The sequence below is a fragment of the Aegilops tauschii genome, chromosome 7, assembly GCF_002575655.3.
Source record: "Aegilops tauschii subsp. strangulata cultivar AL8/78 chromosome 7, Aet v6.0, whole genome shotgun sequence".
NCBI classification, from domain to species: Eukaryota; Viridiplantae; Streptophyta; class Magnoliopsida; order Poales; family Poaceae; genus Aegilops; species Aegilops tauschii.
The window spans coordinates 481,973,701-482,001,318 of NC_053041.3; the positions used below are offsets into that span (position 1 = coordinate 481,973,701).

Genomic DNA, 27,618 nt, shown 5'->3' on the forward strand with positions numbered 1-27,618 from the left:
AAATAATCCACAAACTTCATCCACATAGATTAGGTGCTCATCAGGATGTAATGTTCCGTCTCCTACAAAAGGATTAGCTAGCAGTTTCTCTCTCATACCCGAAGGAATTTCAAAGTAGACATTTTAATTTTCAGTAGGTTCAGTAGGTTGAGGAGCAACTCTTTGCTCTACTGGTCGAGGTGAAGATACCCCTAACAAGCCCCTCAGAGGATTACTTTCCATAGTAACAAGTGACAATAAATTTCAGCACACTATATAAATGTTTCCTTACCAAATTCCACCTACCAAAGGCGCTTCACTCCCCGGCAACGGCGCCAGAAAAGAGTCTTTATGACCCACAAGTATAGGGGATCTATCGTAGTCCTTTCGATAAGTAAGAGTGTCGAACCCAACGAGGAGCAGAAGGAAATGATAAGCGGTTTTCAGCAAGGTATTCTCTGCAAGCACTGAAATTATAGGTAACAGATAGTTTTGTGATAAGATAATTTGTAACGAGCAACAAGTGACAAAAATAAATAAAGTGCAGCAAGGTGGCCCAATCCTTTTTGTAGCAAAGGACAAGCCTGGAAAAACTCTTATATAATGAAAAGCGCTCCCGAGGACACATGGGAATTATCGTCAAGCTAGTTTTCATCACACTCATATGATTCGCGTTCGGTACTTTGATAATTTGATATGTGGGTGGACCGGTGCTTGGGTTCTGTCCTTACTTGGACAAGCATCCCACTTATGTTTAACCCCTATTGCAAGCATCCGCAACTACAAAAGAAGTATTTAAGGTAAACCTAACCATAGCATGAAAACATGTGGATCCAAATCAGCCCCTTACGAAGCAACGCATAAACTAGGTTTAAGCTTCTGTCACTCTAGCAACCCATCATCTACTTATTACTTCCCAATGCCTTCCTCTAGGCCCAAATAATGGTGAAGTGTCATGTAGTCGACGTTCACATAACACCACTAGAGGAGAGACAACATACATCTCATCAAAATATCGAATGAATACCAAATTCACATGACTACTAATAGCAAGACTTCTCCCATGTCTTCAGGAACAAACGTAACTACTCACAAAGCATATTCATGTTCATAATCAGAGGGGTATTAATATGCATAATGGATCTGAACATATGATCTTCCACCAAATAAACCAACTAGCATCAACTACAAGGAGTAATCAACACTACTGGCAACCTACAAGTACCAATCTCAGACGCAAGACAAGAATTGGATACAAGAGATGAACTAGGGTTTGAGAGGAGATGGGGCTGGTGAAGATGTTGATGGAGATCGGCCCCCTCCCGATGAGAGGAGCGTTGGTGATGACGATGGCGATGATTTCCCCCTCCCGGAGGGAAGTTTCCCCGGCAGAACAGCTCCGCCAGAGCCCTAGATTGGTTCCGCCAAGGTTCCACCTCGTGGCGGTGGAGTCTTGTCCCGAAAGCTTGCTTATGATTTTTTCTCGGACGAAAGACTTCATATAGCAGAAGATGGGCACCGGAGGGCCACCAGGGGGCCCACGAGGCAGGGGGCGCGCCCAGGGGGTAGGGCGCGCCCCCACCCTCGTGCCCAGGGTGTGGGTCCCCTCTGGTATTTTCTTCGCTCAGTATTTTTTATTATTTCCAAAAATAACTTCCGTGGAGTTTCAGGACTTTTGGAGTTGCGCAGAATAGGTCTCTAATATTTGCTCCTTTTCCGGCCCAGAATTCCAGCTGCCGGCATTCTCCCTCTTCATGTAAACCTTGTAAAATAAGAGAGAATAGGCATTAATAACAGCCCATAATGCAATAAATATCGATATAAAAGCATGATGCAAAATGGACGTATCAAGGCATCACGTCCAAGATTAGTAGACCAACTCCTGCCTGCATCTACTACTATTACTCCACACATCGACCACTATCCAGCATGCATCTAGTGTATTAAGTTCATGGAAAAATGGAGTAATGCAATAAGAATGATGCATTGATGTAGACAAGATCCATTTATCTATATGGCGGTAGATATAGATTTGTCTTTTTATCCTTAGTAGCAATGATACATACGTGTCGGCTCCCTTTCTGTCACTGGGATCAAGCACCGTAAGATCGAACCCACTACCGGGCACCTCTTCCCATTGCAAGATAAATAGATCAAGTTGGCCAAAAAACCCAAATATCTGAGAATAAATATGAGGCTATAAGAGATCATGCATATAAGAGATCAAAGAAACTCAAATAACTTTCATGGATATAAAAAGATATAACTGTTCATAAACTCGAAGTTCATCAGATCCCAACAAACACACCGCAAAAGACTTACATCATATAGATCTCCAAGAGACCATTGTATTGAGAATCGAAAGAGAGAGAGAGAGGAAGCCATCTAGCTACTAACTACGGACCTGAAGGTCTACAAAGAACTACTCACGCATCATCGGAGAGGCACAATGGAAGTGGTGAACCCCTCCGTGACGGTGTCTAGATTGGATCTGGTGGTTCTGGATTCTGCGGCGGCTGGATGAATATTTCGTCGATGCTTCTAGGGTTCTGGTATTTTGGGGTATTTATAGAGCAAAGAGGCGGTCCGGGGGCCACCCGAGGTGGGCACAACCCACCAGGGTGCGCCTGGGCCTCCTGGCGCGCCCTGGTGGGTTGTGCCCCCCTCAAGGCACCCCCAGGTGCAACCAGGGCCCATTGCCTTCCTTCTGGCCCATAAAAAAGCATCGTGGAGTTTCGTGGCATTTGGACTTCGTCTGATATTGATTTCCTGCGATGTAAAAAACATGGAAAAACAGCAACTGGCACTTGGCACTATGTCAATAGGTTAGTACCAAAAAATGATATAAAATGATTATAAAACATCCAAGATTGATAATAAAACAGCATGGAACAATCAAAAATTATAGATACATTGGAGATGTATCAGTATTTCCCTTAGTTTTAGAACCAAGGTATCAATCCAGTAGGAGACAACGCACAAATCACCGAATACCTTCACAAACAATCAAACAAACTTGCACCCAACGCAATAAAGGGGTTGTCAATCCCTTCACGGTTACTTGCAAAAGTGAGATCTGATAGAGATAGATAAACGATAAAGTAAATATTTTTGGTATTTTTGGTTTGTAGAAAGTAAAAGATTGCAAAAAGAGTAGATCGGAAACTAATATTGTAGATCAGAAACTTATATGATGGAAAATAGAAACTTATATGATGGAAAATAGACCCGAGGGCCATAGATTTCACTAGAGGCTTCTCTCATGATAGCAAATAATACGGTGGGTGAACAAATTACTTCCGAGCAATTGATAGAAAAGCGCAAAGTTATGACGATATCTAAGGCAATGATCATGAATATAGGCATCACGTCCATTTCAAGTAGACCGAAACGATTCTGCATCTACTACTATTACTCCACACATCGACCGCTATCCAGCATGAATCTAGAGTATTAAGTTCATAAAGAACGGAGTAACGCATTAAGTAAGATGACATGATGTAGAGGAATTAACTCAAGCTATATGATGAAAACCCCATCTTTTTATCCTCGATGGCAACAATACAATACGTGCCTTGCTGCCCCTACTGTCACTGGGAAAGGACGCCGCAAGATTGGACCCAAAGCTAAGCACTTCTCCCATTGCAAAAAAACCAATCTAGTTGGCCAAACCAAACCGATAGTTCGAAGAGAATTACAAAGATATCAAATCATGCATAAAAGAATTCTGAGAAGATTCAAATAATATTCATAGATAAGCTTATCATAAATCCACAATTCAACGGATCTCGGCAAACACACCGCAAAAAAAGTATTACATCGAATAGATCTCCAAGAACATCAAGGAGAACATGGTATTGAGAATCAAAGAGAGAGAAGAAGCCATCTAGCTACTAGCTATGGACCCGTAGGTCTGTGGTAAACTACTCACGCTTCATCGAAAGGGCAATGGTGTTGATGTAAAAGTCCTCCGTGGTCGAATCCCCCTCCGGCAGGGTGCCGGAAAAGGTCCCTAGATGGGATCTCACGGGTACAGAAGGTTGCGGCGGTGGAAAAGTGTTTTCGTGGATGCCTCTGTTGGTTTGGGGATATATGGGAATATATAGGCGAAAGAATTAGGTCAGGAGGTGCACGAGGGGCCCACAAGGGTGGGGGCACGCCCTACCCCCCTGGGGGCACCCTCCGTCCTTGTGGCCGCCTCGTGGCTCCTCCAACTTCATCTCTAAGTCTCCTGGTTGTCTTCTGGTCCAAGAAAAATCATCACGAAGGTTTTATTCCCTTTGGACTCTGTTTGGTATTCCTTTTCTGCGAAACTCAAAAACAAGGAAAAACAAGAACTGCACTGGACTCCAGGTTAATAGGTTAGTCCCAAAAATAATATAAAATAGCATATTAATGCATATAAAACATCCAAAATAGATAATATAATAGCATGGAACAATAAAAAATTATAGATACGTTGAGTAGATGATTAGATCCTCATTTCTCCTAGTTTAGTATGGAAATGTTATGTGTGTAGTCATTTGTGTAATTGTATGCTTAATTTGGTTATGCAATGCTGTCTTTTTAAGTATATATGTTGATGCTGTGTAGACAGAGCGTAGATGTTGTGCGTACAGAGCAAATCACATCGCACACGGACTAAACAATGGATCCCATCGGTGATGTTTTCATCAATCACTCATAATTGTATACCAGCAATCATTTGCTCACAACACACACGTCTTGTTAACAGGAATCGTCTGTGTTGTTATCGGTCTTCCCACACATTTCCGATTGCAGACCTGTTTGCCGCATATCACACACATCTTGTTAAGTTGAACCATTTCTGTTCTCTTCGCTCAACGCAAACAGTTCATCCAAGTGAACTGTATGTCGTATATCGCACACACATTCATCGGGCTGACCGTTTCTTTTGTGTTGCCTAATCACAAACAGTTCATCCGAGTGAACTGTATGCCGTGTATCACACACACCTTCATCTGGCTACCTGTTTCTATTATTTCGCCTCATCACAAACAATTTATTGGGGTCAACTTTATGCCGTATATCGCACACACCTTGATTTGGCTACCCGTTTCTGTTGTTCTGTCTCATCGCAAACAGCTCGTATGGATCAACCGTATGCCCCGCATCGCACACGCATCTAAAATCTGAACAGTGCTTGACGTATCCACCATCGCAAACGTTTTGCATTTTTGATGGTTTTTTTACATCAGCTTTGCGATTAATGTATCACACACAGTTTCGTCGAAGGGTCTCTGATTGTAGTGTCACGTTAGCAGCATCCTGCAGTAGTGTAAACTTATCAAAGTTAAAATGTCGGCTTAAGTCACGAGAGAGCCGGCTTACAAAAACCAAGGACAAACCAAAAGAGGCTACAAGGCCTGCTTCCACAGGAAGCGAAACCAAGGCTCGAGCCTCGAAAGCCGGTCTTATGTCGAGCCTCAAAAGCCGACATTTTTATACTTTGTTACCATACACATACATCATCATACATTGCATTATCATGCATTGCATCATCATACAATACATATCTATATTCATTTATGTTGCAGGAAATGATCTGTTGGCCAGGTTAACCATTTGCAATTATAAAATTTATTACTCTGACGCCTATATGGCCTTTGTTATGATGCCAATGGCTATCAAGCCGGCTTCAACATGAAGCACCAATAACTGGCCTCGAAAGCCGATTTTTTTCATCTTTATTCAAACTTGGTTCATATTATATCATATGATTTTTATACTAACAACACATTGTCTTGTCTAAGCATATATATTAGTTTCCTGTATCGCAGGAGTGGGTCTTCAGACCGAGTTACATTGTAACTCCGCAGGAACAAACAAATCTTTGATAGCCAAAATGGCCAGGTCTTCATCATGGTTTATCATAACCAGTATTAAATGATTGTGGTTTTCAAAGCCGGCTCGGAGAGATGGCTATTCTTTCTAAATCCAAAACACCGGCTTACAACAAGGAGCATGGTGTAATAAATTACCAATGGTAATTCGGAAATTAGATTATTGTGATGCTACAGAGGAGAACAAAAATTCAATCAAGGATATCATGGCAACCGGCTTTATCAAAGGCAATGGAATATGAAGTGTTGTGCAAGGCAGCACTCTTAATGGATTTAGCAACAAATTTAGCATTGATATGCAAAGTACCCAGCAACGTGACGCGCCGGGTTGCACCGCAACCAGGTTAACATTGTCATCTGTATACCAAGGCAGAATCTTATAAAGACAAAATATGATGAACAAATTGCCGGGTTGCATCGCAACCACGGCACGGGTTATCTATTACACCAGCAACAAGTTAGTGACAAGACCATGCATACATTGATGGGTTGCACTGCAACCACGGCCAAGGATTTCTTTCATCACGAAGCATCATCAGTTTTAAAGCAGAATACTAAGTGTTCGATGGCACTCACAGCTCTACGGAGTTTCAAATGAATTGTTATAACAGCCCTATCTAGGCGGCCCATATCAATATTGTTTCAACAGTCAACCTGGGGGAATGGTCGTTAAAAACTGAGAGCCGGTAGTTGGATTTTCTGGATTAACGCCAGCCTGTTTCTTCTTCAAACCTGGAAAATCTTCGAATTGGCCTGATTCAACATATCACGCATACAAAAATAGACAGTTACAGGCATTATTGAAAGTCCCAAGTCGTCGCAGGCGCACGACCTGACACTTGATACGTCTCCAACGTATTTATAATTTTTTATTGTTCCATGCTATTATATTATCTGTTTTGGATGTTTTATATGCATTAATGTGCTCTCTTATATTATTTTTGGGACTGACTTATTAACCTAGAGCCCAGTGCCAGTTTCTGTTTTTTCCTTGTTTTTGAGCTTCGCGGAAAAGGAATACCAAACGGAGTCCAAACGGAATAAAACATTTGCGATGATTTTTCTTGGACCAGAAGACACCCCGGAGACTTGGAGATCAAGTCAGAAGAGTCACGAGGCGGCGGCAAGGGGGAGGGCGCCCCCCTACCTTGCTGCCTCCTCGGGGCTCCTCTCACCTAAACCTTGGCCCTATATATTCACATATATTCCAAAACCACCAGAAGCATCCACAAAAACACTTTTCCGCTGCCGCAAACTTCTGTTCACGTGAGATCCCATCTTGGGGCCTTTTCCGGCATCCTGTCGGAGGGGTATTCGATCACGGAGGGCTTCTACATCAACTCTATTGCCCTTCCGATGAAGCGTGAGTAGTTTACCACAGACCTATGGGTCCATAGCTAGTAGCTAGATGGCTTCTTCTCTCTCTTTGATTCTCAATACCATGTTCTCCTCGATGTTCTTGGAGATCTATCTAATGTAATCTTCTTTTGCGGTGTGTTTGTCAAGATCCGATGAATTGTGGATTTATGATCAGATTATCTATGAATATTATTTGAATCTTCTTTGAATTCTTTTATGCATGATTTGATATCTTTGTAATTCTCTTCGAACTATCGGTTTAGTTTGGCCAACTAGATTGGTTTTTCTTGCAATGGGAGAAGTGTTTAGCTTTGGGTTCAATCTTGCGGTGTCCTCACCCAGTGACAGTAAGGGTAGCGAGGCACGTATTGTATTGTTGCCATCGAGGATAAAAAGATGGGGTTTACGTCATATTGCTTGAGTTTATTCCTCTACATCATGTCATCGTACTTAAAGCGTTACTCTGTTCTTCATGAACTTAATTCTCTAGATGCAGGCAGGAGTCAGTCGATGTGTGGAGAGATAGTAGTAGATGCAAGAGGAGTCGGTCTACTTGACACGGACGTGATGCCTATATTTCATAATCATTGCCTTGGATATCGTCATAACTTTGCGCTTTTCTATCAATTGCTCGACAGTAATTTGTTCACCCACCGTATTATTTGCTATCTTGAGACAAGCCTCTAGTGAAACCTATGGCCCCCGGGTCTATTTTCCATCGTATAAGTTTCCGATCTACTATTTTGCAATCTTTCACTTTCCGGTCCATAAACCAAAAAACCCAAAAATATTTACTTTATCTTTTGCTTATTTTTATCTATCTCTATCAGATCTCACTTTTGCAAGTGATCATGAAGGGATTGACAACCTCTTTATCGTGTTGGGTGCAAGTGTTTGATTGTTTGTGCAGGTACTGGTGATTTATGCGTTGTCTCCTACTGGATTGATATCTTGGTTCTCTAACTGAGGGAAATACTTATCTCTACTTTGCCGCATCACCCTTTCCTCTTCAAGGGAAAAACCAACGCAAGCTCAAGAAGTAGCAGGAAGAATTTCTCGCGCCGTTGCCGGGGAGATCTACGCCAAGTCAAGACATACCAAGTACCCATCTTAAAACTCTCATCTCTTGCATTACATTATTCGCCAATCACCTCTTATTTTCCTCGCCCCCACTTCTAAAATGATTTTCGAAAATATTTGCCTTTTTATTCGCCCTTCTTCCGTTCGTCTTTTCGTTTGCCTTTGTCTTACTTGGTTCGTTTGCTCGTTCGCTCGGTATAATTGTGTGTTTATTGAAAATCAGAAACTTAAAAGTTTATGTATCCTCATCCACTTGCTAATCTTTTTAAGATATCCAATTATGATGGACCAATTTCTACTGAGTTGAGTGCACTAGATTATATTTATGAGGTTTTGCTTGAAATTCGTGAATCTGAAAATAGTGTTGAAAGAAGAAAATTATAAAGTGATTCACGATAGTGCCTTGAATGAAAAGCATGATTGCAATGATGTTATTATAAATTCCATTAATGTAAATTGTGTTAATCATATGCAAAACCCTAAGCTTGGGGATGCTAGTTTTGGCTATGTCACTATTTGTTGCAATGATCATGATTGGGGTGATTCTTCTTATGGTCTTGAAAATTTATTTAAGCCCCATGATGAATATGAGATTGATAATAGTGTTTGCAATAATGTTTAAAGTGTTTTAGATCCCACATATTTGGAGAATGTTCAATCTTATATTTTTTTGATAAAAGTGGGTTTGGACAGGTCATGACTTTAGTTCATGTTAATCCCACTATTTTGGAAGAGTGTCAACTTCGCATGCATGTGGATCGTGTTGAGAATATGTTATGTGATAGCTATTTTGTTGAATTTTCTTATGATCCTACATGTAATTATTATGAGAGAGGAAAATATGGTTGTAGAAATTTTCATGTTACTAAATTACCTCTCTTCATGTTGAGATTGCTTTCGTCCGTTTCTTCTTCCTTGCATATGCTAGTTTTTGCTTGCCTTGATAATTTGTTTGCTTATAAAATACATATGCATAGGAAGTATGTTAGACTTAAGTGTGTTTGTCACATGTTTTATGATGCTCTCTTTGTGCTTCAATTCTTGTCTTTCATGTGAGCATCATTGAAATCTCAATGCCTAGCTAAAAAGGCTTTAAAGAAAAGTGCTTGTTGGGAGACAACCCAATATTTTTCCTTGATGTTTTTCAATAAATAATTCATCTATCCTATGTTTAGATGTGTTTTTATGTTTTAATTAGTGTTTGTGCCAAGTAAGAGCTTTGGGATGGCTTACGGTGATAGTTGTTTTGATCTTGCTGAGAAACAGAAACTTTTGCACCCAGGAAACTAATTTTAATTTTTTACAAAAGCGTGCTTTTGATCTTATTATTTTTGCAACATATTGGTACACAAATTTCCCAGGTTTTCCTAATTTTTCAGAATTTTTGGAGTTACAGAAGTATACGTGAGTTACATATTACTACAGACTGTTCTGTTTTTGACAGATTCTGTTTTCTATGTGTTGTTTGCTTATTTTGATGAATCTATGGGTAGTATCGGGGGGTATGAACCATGGAAAGTTGGAATACAGTAGATATTATACCAATATAAATAAAGAATGAGTTCACAACAGTACCAAAAGTGGTGATTTATTTTCTTATACTAACGGAGCTTATGAGATTTTCTGTTGAGTTTTGTGTTGTGAAGTTTTCAAGTTTTGGGTAAGGATTTGATGGACTATGGAATAAGGAGTGGCAAGAGCCTAAGCTTGGGGATTCCCAAGGCACCCCAAGGTAATATTCAAGGACAACCAAGAGCCTAAGCTTGGGGATGCCCCAGAATGCATCCCCTCTTTCGTCTTCATCTATCGGTAACTTTACTTGAGGCTATATTTTTATTCCCCACATGATATGTGTTTTGCTTGGAGCGTCTTGTATGATACGAGTCTTTTATTTTTAGTTTTCCACAATCATCCTTGCTGTACACACCTTTTGAGAGGGACACGCATGAATCGTGATTTATTAGAATACTCTATGTGCTTCACTTATATCTTTTGAGCTAGGCAACTTTGCTCTAGTGCTCCACTTATATCTTTTTAGAGCACAGCGGTGGCTTTATTTTGTAGACATTGTTGAACTCTCATGCTTCACTTATATTATTTTGAGAGTCTCTCTAAACAACATGGTAATTTGATTTGGTTATGAATTTAGTCCTAATATGATAGGCATCCAAGAGGGATATAATAAAAACTTTCATATAAAGTGCATTGAATACTATGAGAAGTTTGATTCCTTATGATTGTTTTGAGATATAGAGATGGTGATATTAGAGTCATGCTAGTGAGTAATTGTGGATTGGAGAAATACTTGTGTTAAGGTTTGTGATTCCCGTAGCATGCACGTATGGTGAACCGTTATGTAACGAAGTCGAAGCATGATTTATTTATTGATTATCATCCTTTGTGTGGAGGTTGGGATCGCACGATGGTTAACTCCTACCAACCCTTCCCCTAGGAGCATGCGCGTAGTACTTTGTTTCTATGACTAATAGATTTTTGCAATAAGTATGTGAGTTCTTTATGACTAATGTTGAGTCCATGGATTATACGCACTCTCACCCTTCCACCATTGCTAGACTCTCTAGTACCGCGCAACTTTCCCCGGTGCCATACACCCACCATATACCTTCCTTAAAATAGCCACAATACCTACCTATTATGGCATTTCCATAGCCATTCCGAGATATATTGCCATGCAACCTTCCACCGTTCCGTTTTATTATGACACATTGCATCATTGTCATATTGCTTTGCATGATCATGTAGTTGACATCGTATTTGTGGCAAAGCCACCGTTCATAATTTTCATACATGTCACTCTTGAGTCATTGCACATCCCGGTACACCACCAGAGGCATTCATATAGAGTCATATTTTGTTCTAAGTATCGAGTTGTAATTTTTGAGTTGTAAGTAAATAAGAGTGTGATGATTTTCATTATTAGAGCATTGTCCCATGTGAGGAAAAAAATAAAAGGGAGGCCAAAGAAGCCAAACAAAAAAATGAGAGAAAAGGAGAGAAGGGGCAATGTTCCTATCCTTTTTTCCACACTTGTGCTTCAAAGTAGCACCATGATCTTCATGATAGAGAGTCTCCTATGTTGTCACTTTCATATGCTAGTGGGAATTTTTCATTATAGAACTTGGCTTGTATATTCCAACTATGGGCTTCCTCAAATTGCCCTAGGTCTTCATGAGCAAGCAAGTTGGATGCACACCCACTTATTTTTCTTTTGAGCTTTCATAAACTTATAGCCCTAGTGCATCCGTTGCATGGCAATCCCTACTCACTCACATTGATATCTATTGATGGGCATCTCCATAGCCCGTTAATACGCCTAGTTGATATGAGACTATCTCCCTCTTTTTTGTCTTCTCCACAACCACCATATTCTATTCCACCTATAGTGATATGTCCATGGCTCACGCTCATGTATTGTGTGAAAGTTGAAAAGGTTTGAGAACACCAAAAGTATGAAACAATTGCTTGGCTTGTCATCAGGGTTGCGCATGATTTGAATATTTTGCGTGATGAAGATGGAGCATAGCCAGACTATATGATTTTGTAGGGATAAGCTTTCTTTGGCCATGTTATTTTGAGAAGACATAATTGCCTTGTTAGTATGCTTGAAGTATTATTGTTTTTATGTCAATATTAAACTTTTGTTTTGAATCTTATGGATCTGAACATTCATGCCACAATAAAGAAAAATTACATGGATAAATATGTTAGGTAGCATTCCACATCAAAAATTCTGTTTTTATCATTTACCTACTCGAGGACGAGCGGGAATTAAGCTTGGGGATGCTTGATACGTCTCCAACGTATCTATAATTTTTGATTGTTCCATGCTATTATATTATCTATTTTGGATGTTTAATATGCATTAATGTGCTATTTTATATTATTTTTGGGACTAACTTATTAACCTAGAGCCTAGTGCCAGTTTTTGTTTTTTCCTTGTTTTTGAGCTTCGCAGAAAAGGAATACCAGATGGAGTCCAAACGGAATAAAATCTTCGCGATGATTTTTCTTGGACCAGAAGACACCCCGGAGACTTGGAGATCAAGTCAGAAGAGCCGCGATGTGGCTACAAGGGGGGAGGGCGCGCCCCCTGCCTTGCCGCCTCCTCAGGACTCCTCTAACATAACCCTTGGCCCTATATATTCACATATATTCCAAAACCACCAGAAGCATCCACAAAAACACTTTTCCGCCGCCGCAACCTTCTGTTCCCGTGAGATCCCATCTTGGGGCCTTTCCGGCATCCTATTGGAGGGGGATTCGATCACGGAGAGCTTCTACATCAACTCTATTGCCCTTCCGATGAAGCGTGAGTAGTTTACCACAGACCTACGATTCCATAGCTAGTAGCTAGCTGGCTTCTTCTCTCTCTTTGATTCTCAATACCATGTTCTCCTTGATGTTCTTGGAGATCTATCCGATGTAATCTCCTTTTGCGGCGTGTTTGTCGAGATCCGATGAATTGTGGATTTATGATCAGCTTATCTATGAATATTATTTGAATCTTCTCTGAATTCTTTTATGCATGATTTGATATCTTTGTAATTCTCTTCGAACTACCAGTTTAGTTTGGCCAACTAGATTGGTTTTTCTTGCAATGGGAGAAGTGCTTAGCTTTGGGTTCAATCTTGCGGTGTCCTCACCTAGTGATAGTAGGGGTAGCGAGGCACGTATTGTATTGTTGCCATCGAGGATAAAAAGATGGGGTTTACATCATATTGCTTGAGTTCATTCCTCAACATCATGTCATCGTACTTAAAGCGTTACTCTGTTCTTCCTGAACTTAATACTCTAGGTGCAGGCAGGAGTCGGTCAATGTGTGGAGTAATAGTAGTAGATGCAGGCAGGAGTCGGTCTACTTGACATGGACGTGATGCCTATATTTCATAATCATTGCCTTGGATATTGTCATAACTTTGCGCTTTTCTATCAGTTGCTCGACAGTAATTTGTTCACCCGCCGTATTATTTGCTATCTTGAGAGAAGCCTCTAGTGAAACCTATGGCCCCGGGGTCTATTTTCCATCATATAAGTTTCCGATCTACTATTTTTCAATCTTTTACTTTCTGATCTATAAACTAAAAAACACAAAAATATTTACTTTATCTTTTGTTTAGTTTTATCTATCTCTATCATATCTCACTTTTGCAAGTGGCCGTGAAGGGATTGACAACCCCTTTGTCGTGTTGGGTGCAAGTGTTTGATTGTTTGTGCAGGTATTGGTGATTTGTGCGTTGTCTCCTACTGGATTGATACCTTGGTTCTCTAACGGAGGGAAATACTTATCTCTACTTTGCTGCATCACCCTTTCCTCTTCAAGGGAAAAACCAACGCAAACTCAAGAAGTAGCAACACTTAGGGGCTATAGTGGATCTGATTTTATTCTACAATGGAAGAAAAATTCATGAGTCACCGCAGGCACACAACCCGACACTTGGGCGCTACATTGTTCAAGTTTCTGAAGTCCCGAGTCGCCGTTGGCGAACAACCCAACACTTGGGGGCTGCATCAATCAATTTCGATCTACAAAACATCAAGTCCCATGTAGCTGTGAACACTCAACATGGCACTTGGGGGCTATTGTACAATCGTTTTCAAGTTAAGGATCATATGAAGACCTGACCCATCACATGTTGATGAGCCGACCCTTGGGGGCTACACATGTGAAATACAAAAAAATCAGCTTGTGACTGGTGACTCAGATGACCAACATGGATTTCTCCGAAATTGCAACATTCATATTTAAGCAAGTCTTAAGCTATCACTACGTTTCTGCTCTTAAGACTTGGGGGCTACAGCTAATATGGATATAAGGGAGGAACACCTTCAAGTTCTCAGTTTTGAGCGAACCGGGTCTCATATTCTTGGTGGAGAAATCTGCAATGTTTATCTCCTCCAAGCTATTCATAGAAAGGCCTAGAAAGCCGGTTCGACATCATATGGATTTCTTATTCCCAAAATTTTCATCAAGCCAAAAGCACTGGCAGCCGACTCAATGGCAGATGGGTGTATTATTTCCCACTATTTTTCCGCAAAGAACCAACATGAGCAAGTTGATTATGAAGCGAGCTTATTGGTATGACAAAAATATCCAAAAGCACTGGCAGCCGACTCAACGGCAGATGGGTGTATTATTTCCCAATATTTTTCCGCAAAGATCCAGCATGAGCAAGTTGATTATGAAGCGAGCTTATTGGTATGAAAAAAATATCCGGAATTTCCAGGATTCCAGTTCTATAACCCGGAGGCATCAACCTCCATGACCCAGCAACCTCGACAAGCTCTATATTCACAAGCCGGCAATTATTTACTGCGTCAAACGACCCGTCAAGCACTCCGCGTCTCAGGAAGATGACATTCACAAGCCAAAAAATTTGAAAACCGGCTCAACATTAGAAGGATTTTTTTCCAAATATTCTTTAAGCCAAAGCACAAGAAACTGGCTTAATAATAGATGGGTTATTATTCCCAAAATTTTCCTACAGAGGACACGCACCAGCAAGTTGATTGTGAAGCCGGCTCGTTGATATGAAAAAGGAACTCAGAATTTTCAGAAGCTCGTTCATTGAGTAAAGGTGGCCTTTTGAGCGAGCCGTTTTCTCTTAACATATTAATTATTCTTGTTTTTAGGAGCTTAGCATCAATAAATTCAAGCTACCCTGGGGGCTAATGTTGGGGATATTCCCCACGGTTTAACCCGGCCAGGAGGTATGACCCGGCCTATCACTTGGCGGCTCATGAGACACCTCGCTTACCGGGTCGACCTGGACGACAAGGCCTAAGGCCCAGTGTGCAACCCGGAAGAAGGCCGGCTCACGAAGAGGCTTGGAGGGCCGGCTCTCAAAGAAGGTCGAAGAAGATGAGACCTGGTTTGCTATTGCCGGCTCAGCAAGTCATACACAGGATGGATATTGCCTAAACTTGGAAGGCACAGAAGACCAACAAGATTTAGAGTAGGGCTCCAATTAGGAGTAGGACTCTACATGTAAGCATGTCCCTTCAACTTATATAAGGAGGGGTAAAGCACCCCAAGAGGGACAAGTCAGGACAGACAGACAAGTTTTAGACAAGATTAAAGTAGAAGCTCTCGAGATTAGAGGTGGTGAATTAGCACCCTCGTAATCGAGATCATCATCGTCATCAATAGCAATCAAGCAGGATGTAGGCTTTTACCTCCACCGTGAGGATCTGAACCTGGGTAAAAATCGTGTCTCTCGATTCTGACCAACCCCGTTCAAGCTACCACCTAGTTGTGATGGCCTCACAACTTAGTCCTTTCACGAGGACACTTGCTGTGGCAAAACCACGACAGTGTTCCTGGGTTATCGTAGGGCGATTTTTTTGCTTTCTACTACGTTTCCCTACACACTTGTGGGTTATCAAGACTCTTTTCTAGCACCATTTCCAGAGAGTGTAGCACTCTTGATAAGTGAAATTTGGTAAGAGAAACATTTATTATGCTTGTTGTTTTCCATTTTTTGTTTGCTACTTTAGTCCACTATGGATTTGCTTCGTGCTAATAACTTGTTGGGACGGGTTGCCTATGCAACTAATGTGATTAGGAGAGAACCTCCACCTTCTCTCCTAATCAAGGATTTGGGGAATTACAATCCAGCTTACACAAGTCCACAACTTCCGGGGGACCAAAGCCCAACCAAACTACTATTCTACCTTCAGTTGTAAGAAATTTAGCTAAATAATCAGTAACCACATTTTGGTTACGATTGATATGAATAACACTAGTCGCACGAAGGGACATCAAATGTTTGATCTCATTCACCAAGGAGGCAAATATAGACCTATATGTGTCTCTGTCCTTAACCATATTCACTGCCACCACCGAATCCATTTCCATGCAAATCAGCAGCTCCTATGTCTAGATAGGAAGAGAAATACCCTCCATGCGAGCACATAGTTCGGCCTCAAGTGCATCTTGATACTAGAAGAGCTCCCCGTAGGAAGAGAAAATAATTTCTCCAGGACAATCACGCAGCACCATGCCTGCTCCTGCTCCACCTTCCTCTGTCCATGATCCATTTGTATTAAGCTTTACCCAACCTGTCGGTGGAGGAATCCACACCTAACAGGTGGATTTTGACCTGTTATTCCATGGGGAGTTTTTGTACTAGCATAACTTATTATAGTTTTTCCCTTCAAAGGATCACACCATGTATTCTGAGCAAGCGCAAGTAGCGAGTCAAGGTAGTTGCACAAGAATCGCTTTGAAACATCCATCGAAGGTGGAATCTTGCCATGAACAGCCTCATTCTGATTATGCCACACCTCCATAGTGTGAATAAGAGCATCACCCGCTCAATCTCACTTAGCGGAAATAAAATGTCAAGGAGCCACTCAACACCTATATTCCTAATATCTCCCATTCTTGGCAGACGCCATGTATCCCCATGTAGTTCCAAAGGTCTACAGTCAGGGGACAGCGGCATAAAGCATGGAAAGAAGATTCAGTTTCTATGTCACACACAGGGCACGCATCTGACTCCTCAAGTCCCCGCTTGTGTCTATTTTCCCATGTAGGGAGAGAGTTCACCGCCACACGCCATGCAAAATTCTTTATAGTAGGTGGAACATTGCTACCTGATATAATTTTCCAACATGACCTACTACCATTTGGCACTAAACTAGGAGCAACTGAAGTCATTCTACAGGTTTCTTCAAAAGCCTCATAAGCAGATTTCACACAGAAATCTCCCAGTCTTTCGGGTCCCCATGCAATCACATCATCTCCAAGCCTTGGCGAGGCTCTAATTTTTAGGATCTTTGTGACATCACATGGTAGGAAGATGACTACACCAAATTTACGTTCCATGAATCATTGTTATTGAGCAGCTCTGAGACAAAGCGTAACCGGCACGTGCCTTGTGTCGAAATAGGTTTATACGAGAAAGGCCTTGGAATCCACCTGTCCCGCCAGATTCTAATGTGCTAGCCATTGCCGATAGGGCCGGCCCTGAGGGGGCAGGGGTGGCCGCCCCGTGTCCCCGAAAGCAAGGGGCCCCCACCCAGGTATGTGTGAGCACGAAACCCCTGACTGGAGTCGCCATTAAAAAGTTCCGAAACCTGTTCTCTGTCTCGAAAAGAAGAAGGCTGAAGTGTTATCTTTCTTTAGCAGACTGGGCCTTGCTTGGCCTTTTCCCTTCTTTAGCAAACTAGGCCTTGGTCGGTCAATTATCAAAAAAGAAATTGTGGTGGGTCACAATAGGCTGGGGCAGAGGGCGCACTAGTTCAACAGAGTTAGCGAACCCATTATGTGAAAGTGAATTAGCATCAATTTTTTTGCGGGGAATTAGCATCCATTGGAACAAAAAAATAGAGACCCCGTACTTTGTATTAGTACTAATTCAAATATTTTTAAAAGCTGATTTCATAGTATTAATTGATGGCTGATTGTTGTATTAACCTTACTTAGTGATGTGCGTCTTCTATATCCAACTTTGTCCAACTTTGAGTTTAATGTATGTTTGTATAGGCACATTATAGTTTTTTTCCGACTGATTACACATTTTAAGTCACTGAATTATCTTCGCTATCGATTTCACCATACCAGAAAATTTAGTTCATCGTGCGCCATTGCAAGCATTATTTGTCTCATAAGTTGGTAGCCACAATTTGGTTTGATCCCATGTGCGACCTCTAGCGACCAACACTTGATCTATAGTGCCTCTTTTAGAAGACGACCCATCATCGCCACCACGCGATCACGTCAAGAGACCGAGTGATTGAGATGATACCACACCACGCCCATCGGTCACTGTAGCTACAAGATTTTAGATAAAGTATGTCTCTTATTCTCATTTCCGTGATAAAAATATCATTAGTGACTGTGCATCTTCAAATAATATTTATAAATTACTTGACATGGATATTATTTTCTATGTATTTAAATGTTTTGATAACATTTTATATAGACATATATTGATAATTTTGATGCTCATATTGAAGGGCCCGTGTATTGATTGCGCCCCAGGCCCCCGAAATCTCTGGATCGGGCCTGATTGCCGACCCTCCATATTAGCCCCTTCTTCAGAAGATCTAGGCCATGAGAAATCGCCGTCCATGTGGATGTGGCATTACCCACAAACACAAGTCCTCCAGCTTCCCATTTGGATAATACCAAGCTTTAAGAAGTTGAGCACATAGGCTATCCGGCTTCGTCAATAGTCTCCATGCCTGGCGCACGAGTAGTGCTTGATTGAAAAACCGAAAGTCCTGAAACCCTGCTCCACCTTTACATTTTGGTTGCTGGAGTTTTTGCCAAGCCTTCCAATAAACCTTTCATTTTCCTTCCCTCGATCCCCAATAGAAGTTCCTCACCATGTTTGTTAAATCATCACATACATAAAAGGGCAGTTAAAAAAAACCCATGATATATGTTGGAAGTGCTTGAGCCACTAATTTAATAAGAACTTCCCTGCCTGGCTGAGCAAGATGGCCATCACTCCATTGGACAAGTCTTTTCAAAAGTTGTGGTTGTAAATTTTGGAACTTTCCTTTTGACATCCTTCTACAAAACCTTATATGATACCTATTGACTTTCTTGAACACATGAGGGCTAACCGTTATGCAGGTGACGGCATCTTGCACATCTGCCCCATCTTGCAAATTTTATGTGGTTTCCTTAAGCTTTAAAGAAAAAAGTATTAGAAAAAACTAGAAAACAAGCATAATAATTGTCTTAGGAAATTAGAAATCAGTTTGTAGCTACCCAAATGCGACCACTAAAATTGCTTTAATCGTGCTAGAAAACTAGTGTACAGATATTTAACAGTTTAATTTGTCTATGCACATTAATAACATTTAACTTTACAACTCTATACTTAAAAATACAAATTTTATACGCATGCTTTACACTACTCCCCAGTTTTAATGAAAAACTTATATGTTAATTGTATCTATTGGATCCATCAACGACCATAATTAGTTTGTCACACATAATTATTATGCGATGTCTTGGAGCACTAAGGCATGAAAGTAGTCACTGCCAGGAAAAGCTAGGTCGTCTACAGCCGCCCCCTTCGCCTCGTGCTGCCACCCGTGTGACGCTGAGCAAAGCCCAGACGGTGTTGGCGGTGACATGAAGGTCCTACTTGTGGATGGTGTCTTGGTGCATCGATTTAGCGGGAGTCTATGTCCTGGTCGGACGACGAGACGGCGGCGTTGCCCCGGTATAGAAACAATGTCCTTCCTGTCATGTTCTCATTACATCGGCGCGCTTAGCGCCGGTGGAGGGCGTGTGGAATTGTGTTTCCTATAGATCTTGTTGGATCCGGTTGGTTTTAGTCTCTGATGGATTCGTTTGTATTCAGTCGACACTCGTGACATTTGGAGTATATACGAGCTCTTTGAGACGTCTTCTTCTCCGAGGCGATGATATGCTACGCAGATCGCGGCCTCGGCGTTTTCTGATCTACATCAACGAGTTCCCGACCGTTGTTTCTACAAGCTCATGGGTTTAAACAAGTTTGCTCTTTCAGGCGGAGGCCCAGATACGGCATCGAGCTTTGCTCAAGGCGCGCCGTCAATTGATGGAGGAGGAATAAAATTTTAGCGCCCTAAAGAAAAGTTATTTTATTTTATTTCTCTATAAGGATGTGTTTGTAAAAATTTGTGATACTTAGTATAAGGCGTTAGGCTTTTTTGAAAAAAAATACTTCCTCCGTAAAGAAATATAAGTACGTTTAGATCACTACTTTAGTGATCCAAATGCTCTTATATTTCTTGACAGAGGGAGTAGAAGCAAACGTTGTATTCCATGCACTAAAAAAAATGGAGTGTCCAGTGATCCAAATGCTCTTATTTTTTTTTACAGAGGGAGTAGAAGCAAACGTTGTATTCCATGCACTGAAAAGATGGAGTGTCCTTATTTGTACCTACTAATAAAATACAGAGTATTTCTGCCAGTCCATAGTCATATTTTTATGAAAAAGCCCCTGGTTATTTCTTTAACTAACCCGTAACCCACAGTCCAACATTAAGTGCCCTTTCTTTGTTGGGCTTCGGTCCAACTGCGGCAGCCGCTGTATGGTGTGCCTGGGCGCCGGTTGGTATTCTGCATTCAGCTACAGCAGGCCCGGTTCGATTTGTTTTCAGCCTGTTAGGTCCCTAACTTTTAGTATTATTTACATATAACTTTGCAACCGTAATTCGGGATTAGAAAAAATTGTATATGTAATTTGATCAGAAAAATGCGTAGTTTCTAGCTGTGCTATTATTTGTTTCTGTTAACTATTTTAAAATTCTGTTCATAACATAAACTTAACTAATCTTATTAATTGCTATGGTGTATTTTGGGAAATGCTAACACAATATAACTTTTATATAAGCTATATATATATATATATATATATATATATATATATATATATATATGAAATATGTTATGAGGGCCTATATGCATTAGAGGGAGTATAAATGACAGATTTCAATGGGTGCATAGGTGTAACAAAGAAAGGAGAGAATAAAAAGTGTGATCAGTAGGGATAAAAAAAGAGCGAGAGTTTCAAAAAAAATATGAAGGAGAGAATAACACAAATTTATTGATATTAATATCAAGGGTGTGGCATGCATCTAATGCAATATTAAAAGGGAAACGATTGGGCGCGGTGCGCCGGCCGAACTTTCGGCCGCTTCGCACGCACGCTGGCAAACGCACATACGCAGTGGCCCCGCGCGCCCCGCCTCCTTCCTATGCGCCTCCATCCCCTACCTCCAGCCTTACGCGCGTGCATCCCTCCCCCTCTCCCCTCCCCCGGGCTGCGACTGGGCCACCACGATCTCCATCATCGACGGCCAGGCGCTCCCTCGCCGGCCGCCATGGCTGCCTGCTGCCATGGCCATGTCCATCCCCTAGATACAGCCTTCACACGCGCGCATCTCCTCCCCCTTCTCCCGGGCTGCGATGGGCCACCACAAGCTCCATCGCCGGCGGCTAGGAGCTCCCCTCGCCGGCCGCCATGGCTGCCTGCCGCCATGCTCGGATCCACCCCGCGTATACAAGTGTTGCAACCGTCACCTAGGAAAGCTTCAACAACTGTTGAAGAAAGCTTCAACCATAGACACAGAAAAAGCTTCAATGGCACTGCACAACAAGGGGAAGTTGCAACCGTAGTGGCGAAGCTTTTTGCTACATCCATCAGGTGGAGCCGCGACCTCGCGACGACGACAACGACGATTTGCTGCAGCCGTAGTAGGATTTTGCTACTATCGTTGGAGCTTTTTGCTTCATCCATTCTTTTTCTAGAACGCAATGGCTGCTACATGCAACGACGAGCTACAAATGGCGACGATGGTGACAGCCTTTTTTGCTGCAACCGTTTTCTCCGTTTGCTACGACCGTGCAATAGAAAGCTGCAACGGGCGGCCATGGGAGCCACATGCCAGTGGCAACGACAGACGTCGAGCTGCAACCGGCGGCAACAAGAGCTGCATCCAGCGGAGCTGCAACCGGCGTCTGGTGTTGCCGGAGCCGTGGCCATCACCAACGAGGGGGAGCTGCAACCCACGGGCGAAGTTTTGCTGCATGCGTGGATCTGGACGGCGGTGACCGGCGGCGAGTGCGGCATCCAGCAGCACGGGAGCGGCGGAGAGAGGGGTTGCAGGTGAGGGGGTAGCGGCCGACGGGCCAGGGGGACAGCCAGGCGACAGGGAGCCGCGCTCGCGCTGCGCGCGGAGAGGAAGAAGGAGAGGGAGAAGTCAACGCACAGATCGGACGGCTGCTCGCTAGATCGGGTGGTTGAGGTTGGACCGACCGAACCGTTTGGGCCGGTGCGCCGGCGCCCAACGTCCCCCATAATAAAAAGGGATTAATATCGAGGGACGTGTGAGGGGCATGCATATATGAGTTGCTGCACAGTGTGTGGCTGTTATATGCAACGGAAATAAGAGCATCAGTTTTATGCAACGAATTACTCAGACGTAGATAATTTTTTATTAATCTTCAAGCGTATGCAAAGATGACCTAAAACACATTTAATATAATCATTTTATTGAGATTTTTCTCACGACATGGTGCAGCTTTCAAACATTGCTTCAACTTATAAATAATGTGTTGGTATAAAAAATTGAAAATTAGGCTCAAAATTTCGTAAAAAAACCGTGTCAAAAGTATTATATGTGTAGCATGCTTCTTAATGTACTATTGATATGAATTTCTGCTAGACCTCAGTGTACGCCTCTCTGTCTGCCCGGCATAATTAAATGTTGTTGGATATTTCAGTGGACACACCAATTATCTCGTCCGTACATTTAGGGACTATGTGCTATTATACATTAATGAAAGACCGACGGAATATCTGTCATAGCACGGTAACGCGCCAACGCACAAAGACGACGCAGCGGGGCCCCGCCACGCTGTCACGGGCCCGACCGAGACGACCGACCCGGACGAGCATTCCATTTGCCAAGGCAGCAGGGAATCTCCCATCACGAGGAACCCGTCTGCATCCCACCCACGTTCACACCACCGTAACCGCCCACCTAACCACACCAAAGCGGGCTAGAAAAATTATAGAAAAAACGAAAAGAAAAAGGTGAAAACCAAACCCGCAGGCGCGCACGCTCCCACGATCACGTTCGCGACCCGTGCCGTGCCCCCACTAATTCCGATCCAACCCACTCACCCACCCCATCAACGCCCCGTCCGCCCCCTGTCCTCGCCTCCATCTCTCTCTCTCGCTCTCCCTCGCTGCTCGCCGCTGCCTCTCCTGCGTCGTGCTCCGAGTCGGCGCAGTCGGCGGCCACCCGTCTCAGGTCAGGCCCCTCCTCCTCCTCCTCCTCCTCCTCCTGCGCCTCTCTACTCTCCAATGCCGCGCCGCCGGCGACGAGAACGACCCGTACGGCGTCGCTCGCCCGGGCGCGCGGCTTCGATGCGTGCTCTGTTTTCCTAGTAGCAGTGCGGCGCGAGCAGCTCGATCTCGTCGCTTTCCGCTTTGGCTCGTAACTTCGAGGGTAGCGCCTAGTCTGTGTGCATTTCCGGACGATGCGCAAGTTAACGACGCGCAGCACCATGTGTTCGTGGGCCGTACGTTAGATTTGGTTCCACCGGAATGCATCCGAGGCTTGCTGCTTTCAGGGTTCATGTAACGCAAGGATGAAACCGGGATCGATGGATTGCAGTGTTGCGCGTTGTAGCCTCAAAAGGAAAACAAAGCGAAAAGTAGCGTGGACGTTCCTGTCGAAACTGATGCGTCAAACTAGTAGTACTACGTAGGTTCCTGTTTGGGGCTATTTTCTGGTGACTGCTTTCCGCCTTCGAATTTCCCTTTTTTCGAGAACAATGCATCTTTGGATTTGTGCGTATTGTCACTTGTACTACTGCTAGTACTAGTATGCACCGGGCCACCGAGCAATGAACTAGTGATAACGCAGGTTTCAACGGGGGGTCGGTTAACGATTTTTGCGTCCTAGGCTGCTGGATTTAGATGCTGTAGCTTGATACTTCCTGGTAGGGACAAGACACTGGGAAGCTAGGAACTGAGTATCTGCGGGATGGAAGGCTTTTGGAGAAATTAGGAAGGAAAATGGTGAACTGAGACTGAGAAGCCGAGAGATAAGAAAGCACATTTGATCTATCTTGTTCATTCACATCCAGGCCACGGTTGCATGTATAAAATTCTGCACTGTTGTGTCTTACCGAGCTCCATTCATTCACACCATTCATGTGCCCATATGCTTGGGGGAGTATATGAGACGCTACCAACTTACCAATTGCATTCTGTGTTCATTTTGTAGTTCCCTTTCATTTCAGACTTCTGATGAGCATGTTTTAGTACTACTCATTCAGAATTTATTCCCTGGAATTTCTGTTTATTATGTCCGCAAGAGCTTAGTAGAGAAATACTCCCCCCGTCCAAAATATAATAGTGTCAAAAATGATCTTATATTTTGGGACGGAGGAAATAGTAGCTATTATATACCCCTTTAATTTGTCGACGGTTGTTGCTTGAAGAAAGGGGGAAGAGGAATTGCATTTAATTTTTGGGCCTGCATACAGCATACGAGTTATATTGCTGCCGCGGACCACAAATTTGACCTTAGGGACCAATTGTGCTGTGGGCTTCATGGTGTTGCCTTCCATGCCTTTTAGGTTTTTGTCCATGGTACCGTGCATAATAACTGTGGTCCAGTCTTGCACCATATGCTTTCTATTATGAGGTTGTCTAATGGGTGAACATTCTAGATCCAAATGTGGTGAATCATGAATGCATCTAACTATACATTTCTATTTTCTGCTAAGTTGTCAACCCCTTGGGCCATTATATGTTGTCATCATGTATGCTGTTCACCAGATTTTCTGGTGAATGTTCACCCATCAGCTTCTTGGTTCTGTTATTATGTCTAGGGCTAATTTCTGAGGTTGGACATCTGTTTCTGTAGGATGGACACTTTGTTTTCTAAAAGGTGGATGATCCTCTTTTTTTAATCCAAATCAGAGACATTTAGATTTTTATCCCATGATCGTTTTCTGTGTCACCACGTGCATATTCAGGAGTATGTATTTCTTAGGGAATACTAAGAAGCTTGTATGCTTCATTTTCAGTATGGAAGTCTCACCAGTTGCTGAGGTTAGGCCCAACAATTATCTTTGCAGATATAGTAATATGTGATCTAAACGCTTGTCCCCAGACCTCTTGCCCCCCTCCCCGGCTACTAGGACTAGACATGTCCTTCCTTCCAAGACACCCATCTTTCCAACTTTGTTGTCTTAAGTTATAACTGTAAACTGCAAGAAATGACAAACTACCCTCTGATATTTAACAATGTTATTCTGTCTTATACCATTTATGTTTTGGTTTGGTTTGGAAGCACTTCAACCATGCAACCATGCATCCATGTACACGATGAATCTCACTGTTAGTGTAGGAGATATGATGAGCTACTTGTCAGTTGCAAAATTTCACGGTGATCTGGTGATTTATTTTTTTAGACCGATGTCTGGTGATTTCTATCATGGGTCATATTAAGGTGTCTTAGGTTTGTCAGTGGTTGGCAGAAGGAGAATGCTTGTATGAAGAAGATGCACATAGTTTCTACTATATCTTTATCATAGTTGCAACCTGCAAGTGCTTTCAGTTATATGGAATGGTTTCTAGAATGGGAGTGTGGTTTCAACAAGCATGTCCAATGTGATAATTTTGCATCAGTACATACTTTCTGCAAAAGCAGCATTAATATTTGTGTACTACTCCAGAAGTGGAGCATGTGTCTGGCAGGTGTTATGCTACTTTTGAGTGACTATACTTAATGTTGGGTACTGTATGTGTTTATTGTTGAATTTTATTTTCGTCATCCAGATATATCAAACTCAGTAACTCGTTGCCTGACCTTTGTTTTTCGTTTATTCTTTTCAGCAGTTGTAAAAATGCTTCATCATTCAAACAGTCGCCAGCAGAGGAACAGAGGATCAAAAATCAAAACATTACTCAAGGTCACCTTGCTCTTAGGTGTGGCTGTTTGGCTTGCGTATCAGGTGAAGCATTCTTATGATAAGAAAAATGAGTACTACAATGCTACCGAGGACCAGCTTTCCCATGATGATAGAAGCATGTTCCAGGGCAGGAAAGAAAGGCTAGGTACTAATGGTGATGGTAATGTGGAGAAGGCCATAGAGACAACTGATGTAATAGGCAAACAAGAGGAAGAGAAGAGTGGAGAAAGTGTCTTTGAGAAAGACAATACTGACTCCCATGATGATGATTCGGGAAACACGGAGAGGTCAGAAGCTGAAGAAGGGCAAGCCAGTCGCGCAGATGATAATGCAGAAGCACATCGTAATGAAACATCTGAATCCAACTCATCTGATGCTGAGACTAAAACTGATGTCCATTCAACTGGAGATGATGTACCCCATGAAGAAGAGGCGCAAAGTGATGGATCCGCTAATGCAGGTCAGATCGATGCAAGCGGCAATGGTTCAGATGGAGAGCAAGCTGAGAAAAAGGGGGCAGTGGAGTCTCAAGCTGACTCTGAGTCCCTCTCTGAAGATACCAAGGCTGGAACAGGTGACGAGCATTCCGCTGAGACTCTTCCAGATGAAACAGGCAACATACCAGCGGTTCATAATGCAAATCCTCAAGGCGATGCAGCTTCCAGTACATCCGATGCTTATGGGCATAGCAACAGTGAGACTGTTCATGTAGAGATTGGGTCTGAACATGAAGGGGCAAGAACATCATCTGTGACCACATCTGGCGATGCTGAGAAGGGTAATTCTGTGGAGACTAATCCATCTGATAGCATCTCAGCAGAAGAAAAGGCTGGTGGTGATGGCGAGAAGGGTTCAGAAACGAGTACAGCTAACGAGGCGTCAGGTGCCAAGGAAGCAAACCCTGAGGAAGGCAATGCTGCAGCAGAAGTTCGCGCTGACCAGGCTGCAAATACGCAGACAGAGAACTCCGATGGAGCCTCTGCTGCTGCTGAAGGAGCAAATGGTGGTTCTCTGGAAGAGGCAAAGGCTGTGGAGAACCAGATTGATGGAGCTACAAAAGCGTCAAGCAATGGTGATCAGGACGATATCAAGATTGAAACCAACACATCAACCAGTGACGTGCACAATGAACATCAGAGCGTCGATGCCAGTTCTGGGTCGATCGGCTCAAATGACACTGGCCCTGAACAAACTGGAAAAACTGAAACCCAGTGATAGCACCAAACGCATACGGACATTGTTCAGCATACGTGATTGTTCATGGACACGAAGAGGGGCTACTGCACATAGAAAGATTGTTTGTCTGTTCAGATTGAGGTTACATCCTTTAGTTGGTAAATTGCTGGTGCAGACTATGTGATCCATGCACTGAAAGACTATTTGCACGTCATGTTTTTCTTGCCAAGTTGTTACCTCAACAATGTCACTTTGGCTGCTATGTTCCAATCCCTGCAAGGTGATCTGTTCGTTCGTTCGATACCACGCTGGTGACCTCTGTTCTTAATGTAACAGTAAGCAGGAGGATGCTTTGTTGCTTCTTGGTTACAGCTACTATGTTTGGTGTTGTTTTCTCCGTAGCCTTTTGGTGCTCCTTCTACAGTTGTTTGGACTTGCAGGAGAAGTATGGTATATTTTGTGAGATTGCATCTTTGTCAGCAGAATCAGGATGCGGTCCTTTTTTTTTCTTTTCTTTTTACAAGTCCCACTACTGCCTTGGATTCTTTGCTCCTTAGTCGCTTGAGAAGCCGCTTGCGTGGATTGGGCTGGACATACAATGATACACACCATTTGTTGCCAAACATTTACTACCTCTATACCAAAATATAAGGTTCTTGCAAATCAATTTGAACTGCAAAAACATTTTATATTCGA

The 27,618-nt window shown here is 42.7% G+C and overlaps 1 protein-coding gene across 2 annotated transcripts; it reads left to right on the forward strand.

Annotated features, from left to right (window-relative positions):
* The first annotated feature begins 22,911 nt into the window (after window positions 1-22,911).
* Window positions 22,912-27,385, forward strand: LOC109786184 (uncharacterized). 2 transcript variants are annotated; one of them, XM_020344769.4, is made up of 2 exons: window positions 22,912-23,069; window positions 25,673-27,385. In XM_020344769.4, the coding sequence occupies exon 2, from the start codon at window positions 25,681-25,683 to the stop codon at window positions 26,959-26,961; it is 1,281 nt and encodes a 426-aa protein (XP_020200358.1). In that variant the 5' UTR covers window positions 22,912-23,069; window positions 25,673-25,680; the 3' UTR covers window positions 26,962-27,385. The 2 variants fall into 2 exon arrangements, with proteins under 2 accessions (XP_020200358.1, XP_020200357.1); XM_020344768.4 differs by having other exon boundaries at window positions 22,934-23,069; window positions 25,670-27,385.
* The last annotated feature ends 233 nt before the right edge of the window (window positions 27,386-27,618 follow it).

Excerpts from the sequence above, each read along its gene's own strand:
- LOC109786184 (XM_020344769.4), top strand. The coding sequence starts at position 25,681 with ATGCTTCATCATTCAAACAGTCGCCAGCAGAGGAACAGAGGATCAAAA.